Source organism: Lissotriton vulgaris, chromosome 3_1, assembly GCF_964263255.1.
Source record: "Lissotriton vulgaris chromosome 3_1, aLisVul1.2, whole genome shotgun sequence".
Taxonomy (NCBI): domain Eukaryota; kingdom Metazoa; phylum Chordata; class Amphibia; order Caudata; family Salamandridae; genus Lissotriton; species Lissotriton vulgaris.
Window position 1 is genome coordinate 1,574,665,221 of NC_141689.1, and position 19,079 is coordinate 1,574,684,299.

Consider the following 19,079-nt stretch of genomic DNA (forward strand, 5'->3'; position numbering starts at 1 on the left):
ACCCCTGTGTGAAGTCAAAGCCACCGGCACCTCTGCTGCTCAATACGGAATACATATGTTATCGAAGATGCTTAAATATTACACAGAGCGTGAAACTATATGCACCTGCTTTGCCACTGAAGGGCATGCGATCACTACGGCAGTTGAACTGCACAGCTGGTGGGGAGTCAGGAAATATGGACCTGTATCGGGAAGGCGCTCTAATACCGTATGCCACGCTAGTCGAGGAAAATGGGTTACACCCAAGTCAATTCCTGCTACATTGTTCGCTTTTGGCAGCTCTAGCCAACAAATGGTCAACGAGCCCCCAACACATCTCACAATCCATTGCTTGCATGTGATGGGGCGAGGTGGACATTTCACACAGTGGCTTGCCACTTCCCTAAGACAGCACACCGCAATCACACTGACACCATTGAGACATCACTGGGAGAGAGACCTGAAATGCCCACTCACAGACCCCGAATGGGTCTCTGTACTGGAGAGCATTATACATATCCCCTGCCGCCATATACAATAATATTATGCTGAGAGCATATCTCACTCCACCTAAAATCAACTGTTATTTCAATTGCGTGGACGCTGCTTGCCCTTGTTGTTAAAGATTAGACTGCAAAAACGTCAACATTATCGGCGCCATCTTGCCCCTTTTTAAGCCCATTCGTGCGCGTAAGCAGCAGCCATTTTGAGTGCCATGGCCTCCCTGCCCCTCGCTGATAGCCAGCGCGTCTCTCTCTCTCTCTTAACCTCACAAGCATTCCCCCGCACACTGACAACCCCCGCTCTCTCATGTCTTGGGTCATAAACCCCTCTCCAGCGCAGTTTCACCACTGAATCTCATCCTGTTCCCAGCGCGACACCTCCCCTCATTCCTTTCATGGCCTCAAACCCTTTTGATGCAAACCCCCTTTTCCTGTATCCCCGTTTGTCTTCCCTGTTCCCAGACCGCCACCTGGCTCTGCGGATACTGTTTATTACCCCGTACAGTAGGAAGCCTCCCCTCCCCATCAAAAGACCCCCGAACCGATCAAAGCCCCCACCCCATGAGATCCGATCAACCCCATGCATTCCGTGAATCGGCGGAATGCCCTGCTGTGTGACAACTATCACCTGTTGTGACCGGGGTGGGGAATCCGACTGTAAATGTATGTGGGAACGGGTCTGAAGGGGAGATTCCGAGGATGTTCTTTCTAGTACTAAAGTATTGCGAGAATGTGTTATGTGTAATAAAGGTCGTAAACTCCAGTATAAGAGGCCAGGCCTCAGAGATGTGGTTAGAGCACCTCGTGACGATACTTGCTGTCTGAATTGATGTGTTCTCCTCCGGAGAGAATAAAATCCTCGTTTCCCGCCTTCCAGTCTCCAGCGCCTGCTTCTTCATTGATTAATATTGGTGGGTCATAGAGGCGATACCGCCGGGCAACATAAAGGGGTCTTTGGTTACCGGTTGTCTTTGGAACCCCTTTTACAATTGGCGTCCCAAACGTGGGGCCCATCAGCGACTCGTGGATCCAGTGGGAGAGGTCCTGACGACAGAGTGAACGACTGCAACGATCGGAAGGTACCCTGTCCGATAGACCCTCGTCTGACAGCCGATCATCCGAACTTCACTGGTTCCGAACAGACCTCTCTCGAGTGATCTGCGGTCCTGACTGGGAACCATCAGGAGTGCCACGAGAAGTACGGAGAGAAGAGGACGATCGGGCGCTGGATTCGGAAGACGAGAAACTGTCCATGCGGTCCGGGTAAGGTCGTGTAAACACGACGAATTGCGAAAGTGATAGATAATTGAAAGAAATTGATAATTGTTGTGAAAATACTAGTATTACTCTTTGTTAATTTATTGGAGATTCTCTGTCTACAAACGGAGAAACAACAGGCTCTCCCTTTATAAACAGCGAAGGATAGGTACGCACCCGTCGGACCTATTTTTCTCCCCCACTGAACAATTGCCCCTTCGCCCCATTGATTAACTGTTATAGATTGTTTTCTGGAGATTCTCTGTCTGAAAACAGGGAAGATTAGGTCCCCTCTTTACAGATAGTGAAAGGGTAGGTGACGCGAACCTTTGCGAGCCTACTTATTCTCCCCATTGACCATATTGATTTTTTATTTTTGACCTAACGTTGATTGATTGCTCAGAATTGGTTCATGAGGTATTCACTACGTGCAAACAACGTAGAATAGAAATATTCTGTCTAGTCTTTGCGCGCAGTGATAAGATAGGTAGTGCTGACTATTATCCCATTGCGATCCGTCATGCCTGTCTTCTCCCCACTGGTTAGTAGCCTGTTTAACCCGGACCGCTTATTAGAGATGAACCATCCGGCTCCGCTGGAAGGCACCCCTAATAAGGACATGTTCACAAAGCATGGATTAGTCGCTATAGCCTATAGCCAGCTGTGGCATAAATATACGAAAAGGGATCGAGAAAGTCAGTGGCCACTGATAGGATCCTTCGAAGACGATAGAATAATCGCACTAGAAACAGCCCTTGGTAAGAACAAGACGACGTCCACTATGCTTGACAGCTTCGGCATGTGGCGAAAGGAAGCCGAACAACGCAAAAAGAGAACCGAGAGTAGGTTGGGAAAAGAGCTGCGGAAAGCAGCCCACCTAGCGGCCCAGAAACTAGAGAAAGAGATAAAAGAAAGAGAGGATACCAAACAGAAGCTAGAAATAGAAACATCAAGCCAGTGCCTGGTTAGAACTCCCTCCACGCTCTACCCTGATTTACACTCAAAACAGCGAACCAACGATGATCTGCTGCTAGGTCCTCCGATCATCCACATGCCCCCTCCATACGCCCCTTCCCAACCCTTAGCCCAACGCCCACTATCCCCAGGTACCACCGAGAGTAGCACCACGGCTTCAGCCCCCATGGCCTCCGTGCCGGCTGAACTCCTTGTATTAGATACTACGCAAACGACAACGCTGAGCGACCCGGAAGCCCGAAGGGGTGGTCCTGCTAGAGCATATAGACTAAACAAACATGAACGAGCAGGGGTCGACAAGATAGCAAAGATACTGATAGAGAGGAGGGAGGATGAAGAGTCCGTCATGGATGTGTTTAATTCTTATACTGGGAGTCACAGACGACACTTCACTGTACAGCTGTGTTACCATGTCTTAAATGCATACGAGGACCGATATCAAGAAAAGGGTCCACAGAGCCTAACGACTCTGTACCGGAAGGTTGATATCGGGGATGAGAGTGAGAGTGATGTGACGGACCTCCTTACGCGTACGCTTGAGGTTTTCCGCCACCTCACTGAACAAAAGCCAAAAATCGAATCCACTACCTCCGTAGCAACCAACCCGCAAACTGAACGACCTAACACTATGATGCCGATACGAGAGGCTGCCCCTTACTGGGTTCCTCCACGAGGTGAAGGGACTCACGATGATGCAAACCACAAAGATGCAAAGGGAAGGGTAGTGTACAATTGGGTCTACCAACCATGGGACCGGCAAGAGATTCTGACCTTCCGGAAATCTCTGCCAGACCTACGTAAAAACCCCACTGCCTTCTATACTGAGTTGGGTACGGCCCTAGGATCGACGATTATGACTCTAGCTGACATCGACTTGTTTTTCGGGTTATGTCTACCAGCTGATGTGTGGAAGCAAATCCGGAAAGTCGACCACTCTGAGCTGTTTGGACATAACTGGTCACAACTTGATGGCATAGACAGACAACGAGAACCCGGACAAAAGCCTTTAAAAGCCATTTTAGACCTCCCGGATAAAATCGTGCAGAAATTAAAAACCCTGATCCCAGAAAAGAAAGTGGACTGGTCGATAGTAACGGCTTGTCGCCAGAAACCTCAGGAGGATGTATCGGAATACTTCTCCCGGTTTGAAACGGTGTTCTCCGATTACAGCGGCCAGGACCTGACCACTGCAACCGGACACCATCTGTTTGTCCAGAATTACGTTAAGGGCTTATCACCGGAGGTCTCGCAGAAACTGCAGGCCAGTGAAAGTAGTTGGGCAGCCTCCAAACCTACGGCTATCCTCCAGATGGCCCAATATTATGAACATCAGAAAAACGAAAACGATAGAACAACAGAGAGGAAGAAGAAAGAATTAAAGGAGAGGGTGATGATAGCACAACTGCAAGGGGTGACTCTGGGACGAGACCAATACCGGGGAAACCATCAGATGAACGTCCCTAAAACGGCACCTCCCAAAGACCGTGCTTCAACTCCCCACATTGGACGTACAGACATTAGAGAGGACCAGTGTGCCTTCTGTAAAGGATCGGGCCACTGGAAATCTCAGTGCCCGGTTCTTTTTGAACTCACCAGAAACAGAGATCCTAGAGATTCAGCAAACGAACCAAGAAATAGGGGACCACAGCGAGGGCCCCCAAACAACGCAACTAATGATAGATCCAGTAGACCAAACACATTTGATCGACCCCGACAGAACCAATGCCAGCAATCTGACTACGATGACGTTCATGACTTTGCATAGGACTGCCTAGGGCAAGGGAGGGATCCAGTCGAGCTCCATGTTGACCAGCAAGGCCCTTATGTCACTGCTAAGGTCTTGGGTACAAAGTCACCATTCCTGGTAGACACTGGCGCAACACGTAGTGCATTATCTAAACGACTGATTCCAAGGGCACCCTTGTCTGGCTTACTAATAACATCGACAGGTTTCGATGGGACGCCCTCCACTAACCCTTTGTCCGCCCCAATCCTCTTTGACTTAGAAAACAACACCACTGACACCACGTTTTTACTCTCCTCCAATAGCCCTGACGCAATTATGGGACTCGACTTATTGAAACACTTCCGAGCAACGATTAGATGTTCTCAAGATGGAGTCCGAGTTTTCCTTTACGACAATCCTGTTCTGCTTAGACATTGCCCCCCCAGACACATGTTTTCCATCACCGACGCTGACACTTCCCTACTTGACACTCTGCCTCCGTATCTGTGGGCCAAAACGGATTCGGATGTAGGGCGCATGATGATTGACCCAATACACATCACTGTTCGACCAGATGCAACACTCCCAAAACTTCCACAATATCGAATATCGCCCGAGGGCGAGAAGGCATTGGTAGAAATCATCCAATCACTGATAGACGCAGGAGTGGTAGAGGAAGTAGTTAGCAACGTTTGCAACAGCCCAATCTTGCCCATCATTAAGAAGCAGGGAGAAGGGGATGAGAAAGCATACCGCTTCATCATTGACCTTCGGGAGATCAACAAAGTGGTGGTACCCCAGTACCCTGTGGTCTCGGACATTACCACCATCCTGACTTTGATTCCCTCCACTGCCACCACCTTCACTGTCATTGACCTCAAAAACGCATTCTTTTCTATCCCCATCCACCCAGACAGCCGATATCTCTTCGGTTTCACCCTAAAAGCCCGCTCATATAGGTTCTGCCGAGCACCCCAGGGCTACACAGAAAGCCCTAGCATCTACAGCCAGGCCCTCAAGAGACAACTGGATCAAGTCCAGTTACCCGATGGAGTGGTATTAGTACAATATGTCGATGACATCCTCTTGGCAGCCGACACCACTCCACTAGCTGTCACAGCCACCATTCAACTCCTGCATTTCCTTGCAGAAAATGGCCACAAGGTCTCCAAGAAGAAGTTGCAATTCTGCCAACCCCAGGTCACTTACCTAGGCCACCTTTTGTCCAAAGACGGAAGGAAACTGACTCCTGACCGGATCCAAACCATTCTCGACACCCCCGTCCCTAAGACCCAGAAACAGGTCCGCTCCCTACTAGGCCTCACCTCCTTCTGCCGACAGTGGTTGCCCAACTTTAGCCTTGTAGTAAAACCACTGCTTTCATTGTTAGCAAAGGACATCCCTCTCCCACTCCCTTGGACCCCTGAGTGTCAGGCTTCTTTCGTGCAACTACGAGATGCCCTCTGCTCGGCCCCTGTGTTGGGTACCCCTGATTACACAAAGCCCTTCTCCCTTTACACCCATGAGAGGGAGGGGTGCGCTTTATCTGTCCTGACCCAGTCCATCGGCCCAAAGCAACGACCATGCGCTTACTTCTCAGCCACTCTTGACCCCGTAGCCAGAGCCCTGCCTGCTTGCCTTCGAGCCGTAGCTGCTGCTGCGATCTCTATCCGACAGAGTGAGGGGATCGTGCTCTCGAATTCCCTCACAGTACTGGTACCCCATGCAGTTGACACCCTCCTAAACCAAACCAAAACGCAACACCTGACGAGTGCACGACTGACAGGATACGAACTGACTCTGCTCGCACCCCACATCACACTGAAGAGATGCACCACGCTGAACCCAGCAACCCTGCTGCCCTTACCAGAAAACGATCCCAATGTGCACCCTGTACACGACTGTGTGACCCTCACCGACGAACAGACCAGAAGTAGGGTTGACCTCAGAGACACGGCTTTCCCCGACCCCGACGGAGAGCTGTGGGTGGACGGTTCTTGCATCAAGCTCCCCGATGGCACCACTTCAGCTGCCTATGCAGTCACCACGGCTCGAACTGTAGTCGAGACAGCCCGCATAACGCAACGATCTGCCCAGGCAGCGGAACTGATTGCCCTGACACGAGCCTGTATTCTAGCAACAGGAACCACAGCAAACATTTACACCGATAGCCAGTATGCCTTCGGGGTGGTTCACCATTTTGGGCTCCTTTGGAGGGAGAGGGGATTCTTGACCTCACACGGCACCCCCATTTTACACGGGGACCTAGTCTCCGCCTTGATCGAAGCCGTCCTTCTCCCCAAAAAGCTTGCAGTCATCAAATGCCAGGCACACAAAAAGGTGACAGACATTATTGGACAGGGAAATGCACTAGCCGACCTCACTGCCCGAGCGACAGCTGAAAATAGGACGACAACACGCATGTACGTGACCAGGTCACAAGCAGAAAAATGGACTGACGCTAGGGACACTATCAGAGACATTCAAATGGCTAGCACACAACACGAACTGACTGAATGGACACGGGTGGGACTGAAAGATGACGAAGGCTGCTGGCGGACAAAAGACACAAACAAATGGTTGTTACCTGACTCATACCTGATTCCCATATTGACTATGGCACATTCCCCTGCCCACATAGGATCAGCCCCCATGATTGAACTTGTCTCCAGAGTCTGGCACAATGATAAGATCACAGAGTCCGCCAAACGCCTGGTCCAACAATGTCTGATATGCCTGCAACACAATCCCGGGAAAGGAACTGTAGTACCCCGGGGAGGGTTCGGGGTCCCGAATCACCCATTTGAAGTCCTGCAGATGGACTACATCCAACTAGACAGATGTCAAGGCCTGAAATATGTACTTGTGGTAGTATGCGCATTTAGCAAATGGGTGGAAGCATATCCAACCCGTGACAACACTGCTATGGCCACAGCAAAAGTACTGTTAAAGGAGTTTTTCCCCCGTTACGGCCTTTGTCGAATTTTGTGGAGCGACAATGGCCCCCACTTCGTAGCTGAAGTTATCCAACTCATTTTGAAGGGGTTGGGTGTAAAACAAAAGTTCCACGCAGTCTTCCACCCCCAATCTGCTGGACTAGTGGAACGACATAACGCCACACTGAAACTAAAATTGGCCAAAATAGTAGCTACCACAGGACTGAAATGGCCAGACGCACTCCCCTTGGCGCTGCTTTCAATGCGTTCCACCCCCACCAAACACCACTTGACACCATACGAGGTTGTTTTCGGCCGGCCTATGAATGTCTGGTCTGCACCAAAACCAACTTCCATTCATGACGTCCCGGACGTCCTAATGTCTGATTACTTATGTCAGTTGACTAAAACGCTGTCTGTTATCCATCAACAGGTGCTGCATGCCATCCCTGACACTTCCAGGGGTCCCGGACACACCATTCAGCCTGGGGATTTTGTCCTGATCCGGAACTTCCAGCGTGCCAAGAGTCTGGAACCCCGGTGGACGGGCCCCTGGCAAGTCCTCATCACCACCCGAACAGCACTACGGGTGGAGGGAAAACGCAACTGGCTGCATGCACACCACTGTAAGAAGATCTCCTCGACCCTGACCTCGACTGAAAACATCGACAGCCAAGAAGAGCTCCTGAACAAGGACCGACCATCACTAACCTGCTATCCTGATACCGACACACTTGAACTTTCAAAATTCTCTGATCCCACAGTGCCATCAAAAGAAGGGTATTTCCTGCGTCGAAAGGAGGGAGTCTCGGCTAAGTAGACCACGGACTGAGTTAAATCTCAGAACGGTGACCTAAACACTACCAAGGGTTACCCGGAGAGAAGCAAAGCAAAGTCTGTGGTTCTGCCCGCTACCGAGCCCCTTGAAGATGATGGAAGCGCCAGATAAGAAGATGATGGAAGCGCCAAATAAGAAGATGATGAAGGAAACAGGAAATACCCACCGCAGAAACCCAAAAGCAGACAAACTCCATAGCCCAAAGACTATTGCGCTCTTCATCACAATCCTCCTCTGCTTTCTCCTCATGACCACACTCTGGATTGTGGAAGAAAATGCACCTGCTCACGAAACATTCCTGACCACTGTCCAGCCTACCACCATGAAGGAACATTATCTGATCTCGCTCTCTCCCCAACTCAGAGAGAGGCGAAAAGAATTTTGGAATAACTCCTTCGTACAACTACTTCACCAGCACAACCTTGCCACCAATGCCACCAACTGTTGGATCTGTGGGTTGCTACCCCACGCCACTGGACACTCGATACCATTCATCCCTTCACCTTTCTCAGTTCACGGTTCCTGTCTTGCCTGGCTGATGCTTCTGCAAGAAAGCTTTAAGGACAATGCCACCTCCAGCAAAACGGTAACGCATTTCTACCACGGGGTCTGGCGGAACAGAACAAAGACACACTTCTGCCCGCAGACCAACAACAACACAATCCACTTGGACATCCCTGCTAAAGAACAAGTTGAAATGCAAGTGTTCAATAATCCAACCAGAACCACCTTCTCCTACCTGCGAAAACGAACGGCTGCCACTCTGACTGTGGCCCTGTCAGTCATCAACGTCACTGGCCACATGTGCATGGAAGGGCTTGGGACTCAGCTGGTAGGCCACAGTGCCTGCCGGTTTTCCAGAACTCTGGACTCCATCGACCCGCCTTCCTTTGTGGCATCTCCAAACACGTATTTCGTCTGCGGCACGAAGGCTTACACCTGGCTCCCCAAAGGCTGGGGGGGGCACTTGTTTCATTTCCTTCATCCTTCCTCCGACTTATGTGGCACCAGCAAATCATCACAGACAAAAGCGAGCCAAGGACATCGAACAAGCCGATTCAACAGGAGCGCAATTCATCGATGCTATGAAAGGACTAGTCCCCCTCTGGGGCCCGATGGCAAACAGCCGTGCCATCCGACATCTGACTCAAGCAGTTGAGACAACAATGAACATCACGGCTGGTATCCTTGCTAACAACACCGCTGAACTTCAAGCGGTCCGCTTGGTGGCCCTCCAAAACCGCCTTGTCCTGGATGTGGTTCTTGCGGACCGTGGTGGAGCATGCCGCATCATTGGGTCCAGCTGCTGTACATACATACCGGACAACTCACCCTCAGTGTACAAAGCCATCGAACATCTTCACAGACTCTCTTCAGAAGTACACCAGGAACAAGAAGAATGGTCGCTTGGTGGTTGGTTCTGGAACACCGTTAAGAACTGGGGTTGGAGACTGTTCACCATTATCCTGATTCCTGTAGTTGTGATGTGCGGTCTATGCTTAGGAATTCAATGTCTGCCACCTCTGTGTTCATTATGTGCAAATTGTATTTGCCCTAAGACTGTGGACTTTGAAAACGAACGTATGAGAGCAATATATGATGCCGAGGTTAGGAATTTGATGAAGATTGACATTGAGTAAGCAAGTTGGCTAAGATATGTTGAAAAGGGAGGACTGTTAAAGATTAGACTGCAAAAACGTCAACATTATCGGCGCCATCTTGCCCCTTTTTAAGCCCATTCGTGCGCGTAAGCAGCAGCCATTTTGAGTGCCATGGCCTCCCTGCCCCTCGCTGATAGCCAGCGCGTCTCTCTCTCTCTCTTAACCTCACAAGCATTCCCCCGCACACTGACAACCCCCGCTCTCTCATGTCTTGGGTCATAAACCCCTCTCCAGCGCAGTTTCACCACTGAATCTCATCCTGTTCCCAGCGCGACACCTCCCCTCATTCCTTTCATGGCCTCAAACCCTTTTGATGCAAACCCCCTTTTCCTGTATCCCCGTTTGTCTTCCCTGTTCCCAGACCGCCACCTGGCTCTGCGGATACTGTTTATTACCCCGTACAGTAGGAAGCCTCCCCTCCCCATCAAAAGACCCCCGAACCGATCAAAGCCCCCACCCCATGAGATCCGATCAACCCCATGCATTCCGTGAATCGGCGGAATGCCCTGCTGTGTGACAACTATCACCTGTTGTGACCGGGGTGGGGAATCCGACTGTAAATGTATGTGGGAACGGGTCTGAAGGGGAGATTCCGAGGATGTTCTTTCTAGTACTAAAGTATTGCGAGAATGTGTTATGTGTAATAAAGGTCGTAAACTCCAGTATAAGAGGCCAGGCCTCAGAGATGTGGTTAGAGCACCTCGTGACGATACTTGCTGTCTGAATTGATGTGTTCTCCTCCGGAGAGAATAAAATCCTCGTTTCCCGCCTTCCAGTCTCCAGCGCCTGCTTCTTCATTGATTAATATTGGTGGGTCATAGAGGCGATACCGCCGGGCAACATAAAGGGGTCTTTGGTTACCGGTTGTCTTTGGAACCCCTTTTACATTGTTTGCCACCTTATTGATGCAGACTTGCTGCACATGTTATGGGGATGTCCGCACCTTCAGGGATACTGGAATGTGGTGTTGGACGCCCTCGCCCATTGCATGAAACGCACCATTCCCTTTGAATGGGAGATCTATATCCAACACCTTTACTGTATAAGTAAAAAGCACAAGGTGCTCGCCTGCTTCCTAGATCTGGGGATAGCAGTAGCTAAGCGGGTGAACACTAGGAAATGGAAGGCTCCTGAGCCCCCTCACATACTGGCTTGGGGCGCTCCCTGCTGACGTGCGAGGGCTAAAGCAGAGAGCGTTGCGCTTCATCAGGAGAACACACTGGGCATTCGTAGGACCCCAATTGCTACAAACTGGGATGGGATTCTGAGTGAGCTACAAAGCACCCATAACACCACTGTACGCACACCAATCTCAAATGATAGTAACACCCCTGAGCATGCACTAGGGGAGGAACATAGGCCCTGACAAAGATGTAATTAAGGATTCACTGCTGTTGGGCGCGCTTACGCATCACCTGAAACGGGTTTCAGGGCGCACATCAAAACGATCCAACAAACAAGAGCAGAGAGTATGCATTGATGCAAGGGACCAGGAAGCGATCCTCGGCACTCCAAACGCTGGACCTTTGACAAACAAGCCCTATATGGCCGTGGGGAATTTCCCTTAAGACTCTAGATTACTGCATTAAGGACTAACTAAATCCATGCCCATTTCTACATCTGACAGATCTTAGGATCGCTACGGACAAGCTTGGGATCACACAGCTCACTTTGACAATAACATATGGGAGCTTTTTTATACGGAATTCCAATTTAGACCTTCCCTGTACTCATATTTGATTTAGATATTTCTGCTGTGGCCAAACTTCCTTACAGATCAGGACCTTTATATATCTACATTGTTATTTTCATAAATAACTCGTTTTCCCCTTCGTAAGGGTGACTGCCCTTAGGAGCCCTGATGAAGTTCTCCCAGGGAGAATGAAAGGTGTTGGCTGGAATCTAATGTCTTGAAACCTCATAAGAAATGATCAATAAAGAATTTTAAAAATCTTACTTTCGCTCTCTGGACTTTGCCACTCTGCGCACACCCACTATTTGCTTGACCAGGAAGCGCTCCAGTTAGATGCACAACTACGAGTTTTATTTTTACTTTGCCCGTTTCATTATTGCCTGCCTCCCCTGTTAGCAGACAACCACACAGTTAGCACTTACTGACAAAACAAATGGGGGATACCAGGGAACTAAGTAACTGCAAATACCACCAGAGGTCAACATGTGAGGAGTATATAAATTCAGTATGCGCAAATGATTGTCACCACTAGAGGAGCAGATATGTCCAGATCACCCCTGTACCAATATATATCGTCTACTAAGTAACCAGCTAATAATGGCTACAACAGAAAGTGATTTGCACTGTGTAGGTGTGTGTTGTTAATTGAAATTCAATAAAAACAGCCAAACAACAAAAAAAGAGGCTAAGGGCAACGCTTTATCAAATATTTATAGGGTATCTGTTTGGACCTTTAATCATTGCAAACAGGGAGTTTACTGATCTGTGTGGTTTCTTATACTCCTGGCTGTATTATTATTTGTGGTTCAACAGAGAAGCCATTGCACCACTGGAGTGCAGACCTTTGAGACCTGCTAGTTATATTTCCCTCTATAATGGAAATGTAATGTTTGCTTTTTTCTTTGGTATTGGAATTCTCAGTAAAGAAAATCAGTCATAATCAAGCCAGCAGTCTTTTTAGGAAGAAGTCACAATCTTGGCATCAATATCCTTAATAGATTCCAAATCACCCATCACTTTAGTGGGGAAGAATTTCCATTATCTCGGTCCATTAAGCATGGTTGCCATAAGTAATGTAAAAATGCCTGTATCAATTGGGAATGCATCTACATGGGTTATATACACATAATAACAATAGCTGCATTGCCCCTGGCACCAAAATCCACCAATTGTTTCCAAAAATCAACTTCTAGGTTCTGAAAATATGCACATTTTCATCTCAAATACATGCTTTCATTTTTGTATTCACATATTAATTCAATTAAGCAAAAGTTTATAATTCGGTAGGCTGAGCTGCAAAGAGGGGAGCTGGAGAGCATGTAGTAAACAAAGAAAAACATAGCGACAACGTTTGCATTTTTATATATTTATTAAAAAGCATCATTTTCATCAACTGGGCAAAACAGCTCCCAAAAGTCGAACAGCAGGTATATTGTGATGCGTGTTTCTCAATCATCATGAATAAAAAAGTGTGCAATACATTGATTGGCCTGGTTTTTTTTTTTTTGGACTGCTACAACACAACTGAGCAGATAGAGGGAGAAATTTAGATCTGTGACATCAACGTGAGTGAGGAAGGTGTGTGCCATGGACACCAACATAGACGCAGGTCAGTGTCTTTATATTTCAGAATTAATTTCCGCATACACCGCTGATTTTAGCTGCCGCACCAATGACACAATGGAAAGCAACCCCAAACATTTACTTTTGTTTTCGATTTATTTCGCATCGTCTGACTAAAATCACAGGACAATCTGCAGTCAAAGAAGCGCACGTGTAACTCCCCGTGGCAAGCCGCGTGTAAACAAGAACGGCAAATTCCTGTTTTAAATATAAAACGAAAGTAACATGGAAATAAAATATTTACAGCGAAGTTCACGTGAGATTTGTGTATAAAATCCGGAGTACCCAGTGCCGTTCCCGTGCGATGGCTCAGCTCTTTCTAAATATACCAGTGTAGGGGAAGGAGGGCCGGCTGCAGGCAGAGGGAGTCACAGCCAGAGACGAGGCTGTTTCTCTTACCAGCTACAGCCGCCTGGCGTTCCGGCTCTCTCCGAGGCTAAGGGGCCGTTTTCCTCTCATCTTTCCGCAATACGCAGACTCGCGGTGGACAAAAATCCACACTTGTTCGACCGAAGTCGGCGGAGACAACAGCCAGCCTTTGAGAGGAGAACCATCAACATAACGAACAGAAACCCCGCCTGCTGCTGTTCTCCACCCGGCAAACATGGCCGCCCCTGCAGCAGCCGCCACAGCGCAGGACGAGCTGGGTGAGTGCGAGCCCTTCCCGGCTCCTGTCCACAGAGCCACTGACAGTGTGCGACCTGATCTGGCTAAACCCCGTGTTTTGTAGATTGGATTTATTTTTATGAAGGTGCCCGATCTGTGTGACAATAACCCCTCCCATATCCGGCTCAGGGCTCTGTTCTGTGTGTGCAGCGCACTTGTTACTCTGAAGCTTTTTAGTCGTAACGGTTGCGTGTTTCCTCCGCTGGCCAGGTTGTGCTGTTGCGGGTGGGTGTTATTGGGGGCGCCCTTGGGCCTGGAGGTGTGCTGAGGGCCTAGGCATGGACAGCGGCTTTGCACTGTCATGTTACGAAACTGAAAGCTCGCTTCTCCTTCCGTGTCTCACTCCGGCTGATTTTATCACTCGGCAGCAAACGCACCTCTGAATCCCTGTAACGTCTCGCGCCACTGTCTTGCCTCTGATTCGCGATGCCAACGTTTGAGGACACACGTTACTTTTTTGTGTGTTGTGTCAATGATATAGGGAGCGGCTAATGACGATATAAAGGCGTAAGTTGTTGAGTGGAGAAGCGTTGGCCAGTGTAGTCTAATATTGTGAGACGAGTCAGTAATTGAACTAAAGTAGTAGTCCTTGAGCTAGGAGACGCATTTTTATGGTGTCATTTAAATTACACTGGTTAATAAAAGGAACCCCAACAAGATCTGGAGTTTTCATATGTTTCGTAATATTAATTCTCGTATTTGGTGATATGACATAAAAGTGATATTACCCATTGATTGCTATCAGCCATAACCGGGTAGGTGATCTAAGTCAGGTAACAGAATTTGTTTTTGATTTTTGTTCAAAGTATTTTACTGAAGTTTAAACAAAAGGGGAATGCAATTAATAAATGGAATGAATGATACAGGCCAGACAAAGCGGTACATCTGCAAAAAGTTTAAAGGAACTCACAAAAGCAGATATAAACAAAAGTCGATGGCAACAATAAAAGGAAAAATACTACACCATGTCCCTGTAAAAAGTATGAAACACGGTACATAAGTAAAAGTAGCACATGTAACCCAAAAACATCCGGAAATATTGTGTAGGGACTGGAAGGAAACAAGCCATGTATCAAATTACACCGTAATAGTCAAGGGTAAAAAACGAAAGGGGGAATAGATAGGGAAGGAGGGGTAGGGGTGCCCCCGTGGAACAGCTGCTTTAAAGGTAAAAATAGAAAAACAAACGCAAAAAAATCTTAAAATGGTTCAGGTATTAGAGGTGTATGCCTCGGAGTCCTGAGCACAGTGTTGAGCATAATTGTCCAAAGATCGCCAGACTATGTTAGAGATATTATCGAAGAGGAGTGACTATCAGAGTTCAGTGTATGAGCGCTACGAAGATAGGATACCCAGACCCACCAAAAGTACAATAACAAAACGTTAGTAATATTGTTCCATGTGCACAGGAACGGAAAATGTCCAGTGCAAATGTGAAAATGTATTTCAAGCACCAGAAGTGGATGCTCCACACTTAAACTGATGTGCCTGCATGATGTCACCATTTATGATGAGAGGGTGTCCTATAGTGTCTGATATTCAGGAACTGCTCTACCTACAGCTGTTCTCATAACTACTGTGCTGTGACCATGTTCCATCAACACCGTGACAGCAGAACTGCCAATGAAAAGCTATCTAGTACAGGCACTCTAGGCAGTTGACTTCCACTCAGGTTGGGCAAGCGAGATCAACAACCTTCCTTCAACCTAGATTCCACATTCACTGCACCCATGCTTGTGCAGGCAAAAAATCAAGTGCAGTAATGTCTTTTACAACATACTCTGCCCCTCTCAGGCTTTTCTTTTCTTGCAGAATGTTTCTTTGGAATTGAAGAGACCTATTTTTTCTTCAAGGGACAGTTACCTATTCATTACTTGTCTAAAAAGTACTGCAATGTTTTACAACTACATTTCTATTCAGCCAGATAATTTCAATCCCATTATCAGAGGGCTCTAGTACAAGAGTATACTATGGCTGTGGACAGGTAGGGTTAGAACACCTCCTGTCTGGTACATCTAAAACTTTTTGTAATGTTGAACGGTTGCTACCAATGTAAAAGTTGCAACTAATGGCTGTAATATCACTCCACACCGTAGAGATCCACGAGTGACCAAAGGCCTCTTCAAATTTTCTTTTCATGAGTCTGACAAGGGACTATGCAACACCTGTGAAAAATATCAAACCTAAGTAAAATTACAAAAAAGTGATCATTCGAATACTTGAACATCAGCCCCTGTGGACTGGATTTGCCCTGGCCATATCCCAATTCATAGTGTTCTTTCCTCAGTGTGGCATAACGCAAAAGGACTAACCATATGCAAATCAGTTTGGTCCTGCCCCATTGAATACAGTCTAGCCTGAAATGACAGACTACAAACCCTCTGAACAGGAACACAAGCAACACCGGACCGATTTTAGACCTCTTCACTGATGTTTTGCCCATCTTTGTCACAGCTGCCTCTCCTCAGCACGATGGATTATACCCAGATCTTTTGACTGGGGGTGAATGTTTGGATTGTTAAGCATTACATCCATCAATTGTTCTTTTTGCTTTTGTCACCTGAAACAGGAAGGGTATGCCAAACATGGGTCCCATGCTCACTGCGCTACTGAATTCAAGCTAACTTGGCTGGCTGGTGAGGGGTGATGCCCCTCAACCAATCAGAGGATGCTTGTTTCCGGTCCATGGAGGACCACCTGGCTTTCCAGTTTGGGCTGGACTGTTCCCATGAGGGACAGGGTCAATACTGGTTTGCATATGTCTGGGTTCAGACGGGGTGGTGTTGTGAACAAAAAAAACAATGGATTAAACCCAGATCTTTGACTGGGGATGAATGTTCGCATTGTTAAGCATTCCGTCCACCCATTGTACTTTTTGCTCTCTTCAGCATACCAACACTGACTGTTATGACTGTTACAATCCCTGGAATTTAGAAAGAGGCCTTACTTGGATATGGATGGCATCAACTAATCAAGATGGGATTTCCCCACTCCCTTATGCCGGAATTGGGGTTTTCCCCGCTGTTTATGCTTGTGCCAGAATCCTGTGTCTCTCACTTTTTTCAATGACCTTCTCACAAACTCTGCTTCAAAGCTCTTTATTTCTTGTTCATGTCCCATACTTCTTCTGTTCTCCCTTTGAAGTGCCTTCAGTAATTTTTAAATCCTGTTGTGTACATAGCAATATAATATCACATTTTTTTTCTTCTTTTCATAATACCTTTCTAATTCTCCTCACATGTTCTCAAGTTCCCTATGTGCCTAATGCTTTAAAGCAGACTTATTACAGATTTGGCCTTGAAGGTAGAGCTGCTGATCTTGGAATTGAGGAACCAGGCTTGATCACTGCCATTGGCTCAACATCCTGTGATTCCGGGCAAATCAATCTCCCCCCAATGCCTAAAAAAAGAAATTCATAACATGATATGGCACTCTTGTAAGGCGCACTAATGCCCCGGTCAAGGATCGTGGTTTTTAAAATTACAAAAAATATATTCAGGCAAATACCATTCCATAATATCACTGTCCTTGATTTTATATGTTTATTGGTTTCAGACTTCCTCAGTATGATTGCTTCTAATGCATGACAGCTGCACTTAACTGAATCCTTAATAGAATGAAACCTTTTCTAAACTCTTGCTTGGGTTTCAATAGATTGCTTTGATCTATTGGACTAGGGGTTAGGATAGTTGCTTGGTTTTAGTTCTGGGTTGGAGAGATTTTAATTCTCTCCTATGATACAACACAAAAACCTTAGGACTTTGCTTTGAAACATATTGGGCCTTTCATTGGTTTCTTTCATCATGGTTTTCAGATTTTTGGTATTGAATATTGCAATGTTTTTACATCACCAAATAGAAGTTATTCCTGAATGTTACGGCGGCCATGTTGGTGATCAGGTAAATGGACTTAACTGTGTGGTGATGTTTGTTATAAGGTTAGTTAATTTGTTTATTGATTTGTAGAGTTTATATATAGCACTAATTTGACCTAGGCATCAGAGTGCTTCACAAAATTTACATAGCAATAGTTATGTGGTAGACATAGAGGCAAAACTGGCAGTACGTCAGCGAAACATATGACTGTGTTATTATCTGTAGCTGGTACAAGTTTTTGGGGTAGAAAATAGCATATGAATATAGATGTTATTTTTACAGCGCATATTAGGGCACGCATAATGACATAGTGGCAGTGCGTAGACAAAATGTGAGGACATTGGGATCAGTAGTTGATATGTTTTTGAGGTAGAAGCAGTGTGTGTGTATATAGATGGAGGCGGGACTCACCTTTGGCTTGTGGTAATTTCTACTGGATGCTTGGGGCGCTGAGGAAGGCAGTAAATCTGCCGAAATGCGTTTGCCTGGTCCTGAATAAAGATGCTTCTAACGGTTCCCCAAGGGACTCTGCTTCTTTCTTTTGGGAGAAGGTTGTTTGAGATATATATATTGTTTAGCAGCGCATATTTGCATTTTCACAGGGTTACATGGGGAATAAGTAGACATGCATAGAGCTAAATAACAAATGGCTGCAGTGTACAGTCGAATGGATGGATACATTCTTGAGGTAAAACCAATATATAGATATAAATATTGTTTTACCAGCGCATAGTAGCAGAACATATTGTGATAGGCATACAGACACGATGGCAGTGTGTAGGCGAGATATATGTAGGCATTGGGATCTATAGCTGATACATTTTTGAGGTAGATACATCATATAATGTAATCTCATCAGTTCCATGCACCTGTCAAGAGAATGCATTGGAGTCAATGGTTCTGGATCCTTGCATTGTGAGTATTTTGAGTTCCCTTTGATAGAGGCTCGAGATGTCACCAGCATGTACATTATCCACATGTACAGAAGAAGATATAACAGTTCTGCCGTGTTTGAAGCAGTGTATTGCTGGATTTGAGTCTTCTCTTTATTATTGGTTGAAGGGCTGTGAATGCGCAAGGGTGAATTTTCCTGTTCATGTTAGAACTGGTTGTGTCTCCAATGCTCTACAAGCAAATGGCCACAAACAAAATCAAGGGACTGCAGAACAAAAGAGAAGGACTGCGAGTTTACCCTTATGCCTGTGTTTTGGTAAAAGTAAAAAAAATAATACTGACAGTAGTTGTTTTAATAGTACTTTGTATTGGAAGCAGAGTACATTAGTGTGGGGTGTTTGGATGGTGTTTTCACATATAAGTGCTTTAGAACTAATCATAATAGAATACGAA

At 46.8% G+C, this 19,079-nt stretch overlaps 1 protein-coding gene across 2 annotated transcripts in view; it reads left to right on the forward strand.

The window, feature by feature from the left end:
- Positions 1-13,107: 13,107 nt before the first annotated feature.
- The window catches only part of ECPAS (Ecm29 proteasome adaptor and scaffold), a 780,178-nt gene continuing 774,206 nt past the window's right edge, over positions 13,108-19,079 (forward strand). The window contains exon 1 of one of the 2 annotated variants that reach the window (XM_086962068.1): positions 13,108-13,177. In XM_086962068.1, the coding sequence (XP_086818194.1) occupies positions 13,156-13,177 (22 nt within the window). In that variant the 5' untranslated portion in view covers positions 13,108-13,155. Of the gene's footprint in view, positions 13,178-13,458; positions 13,839-19,079 lie in introns of those variants that run through there. The other variant, XM_086962067.1, reaches the window with a different exon arrangement.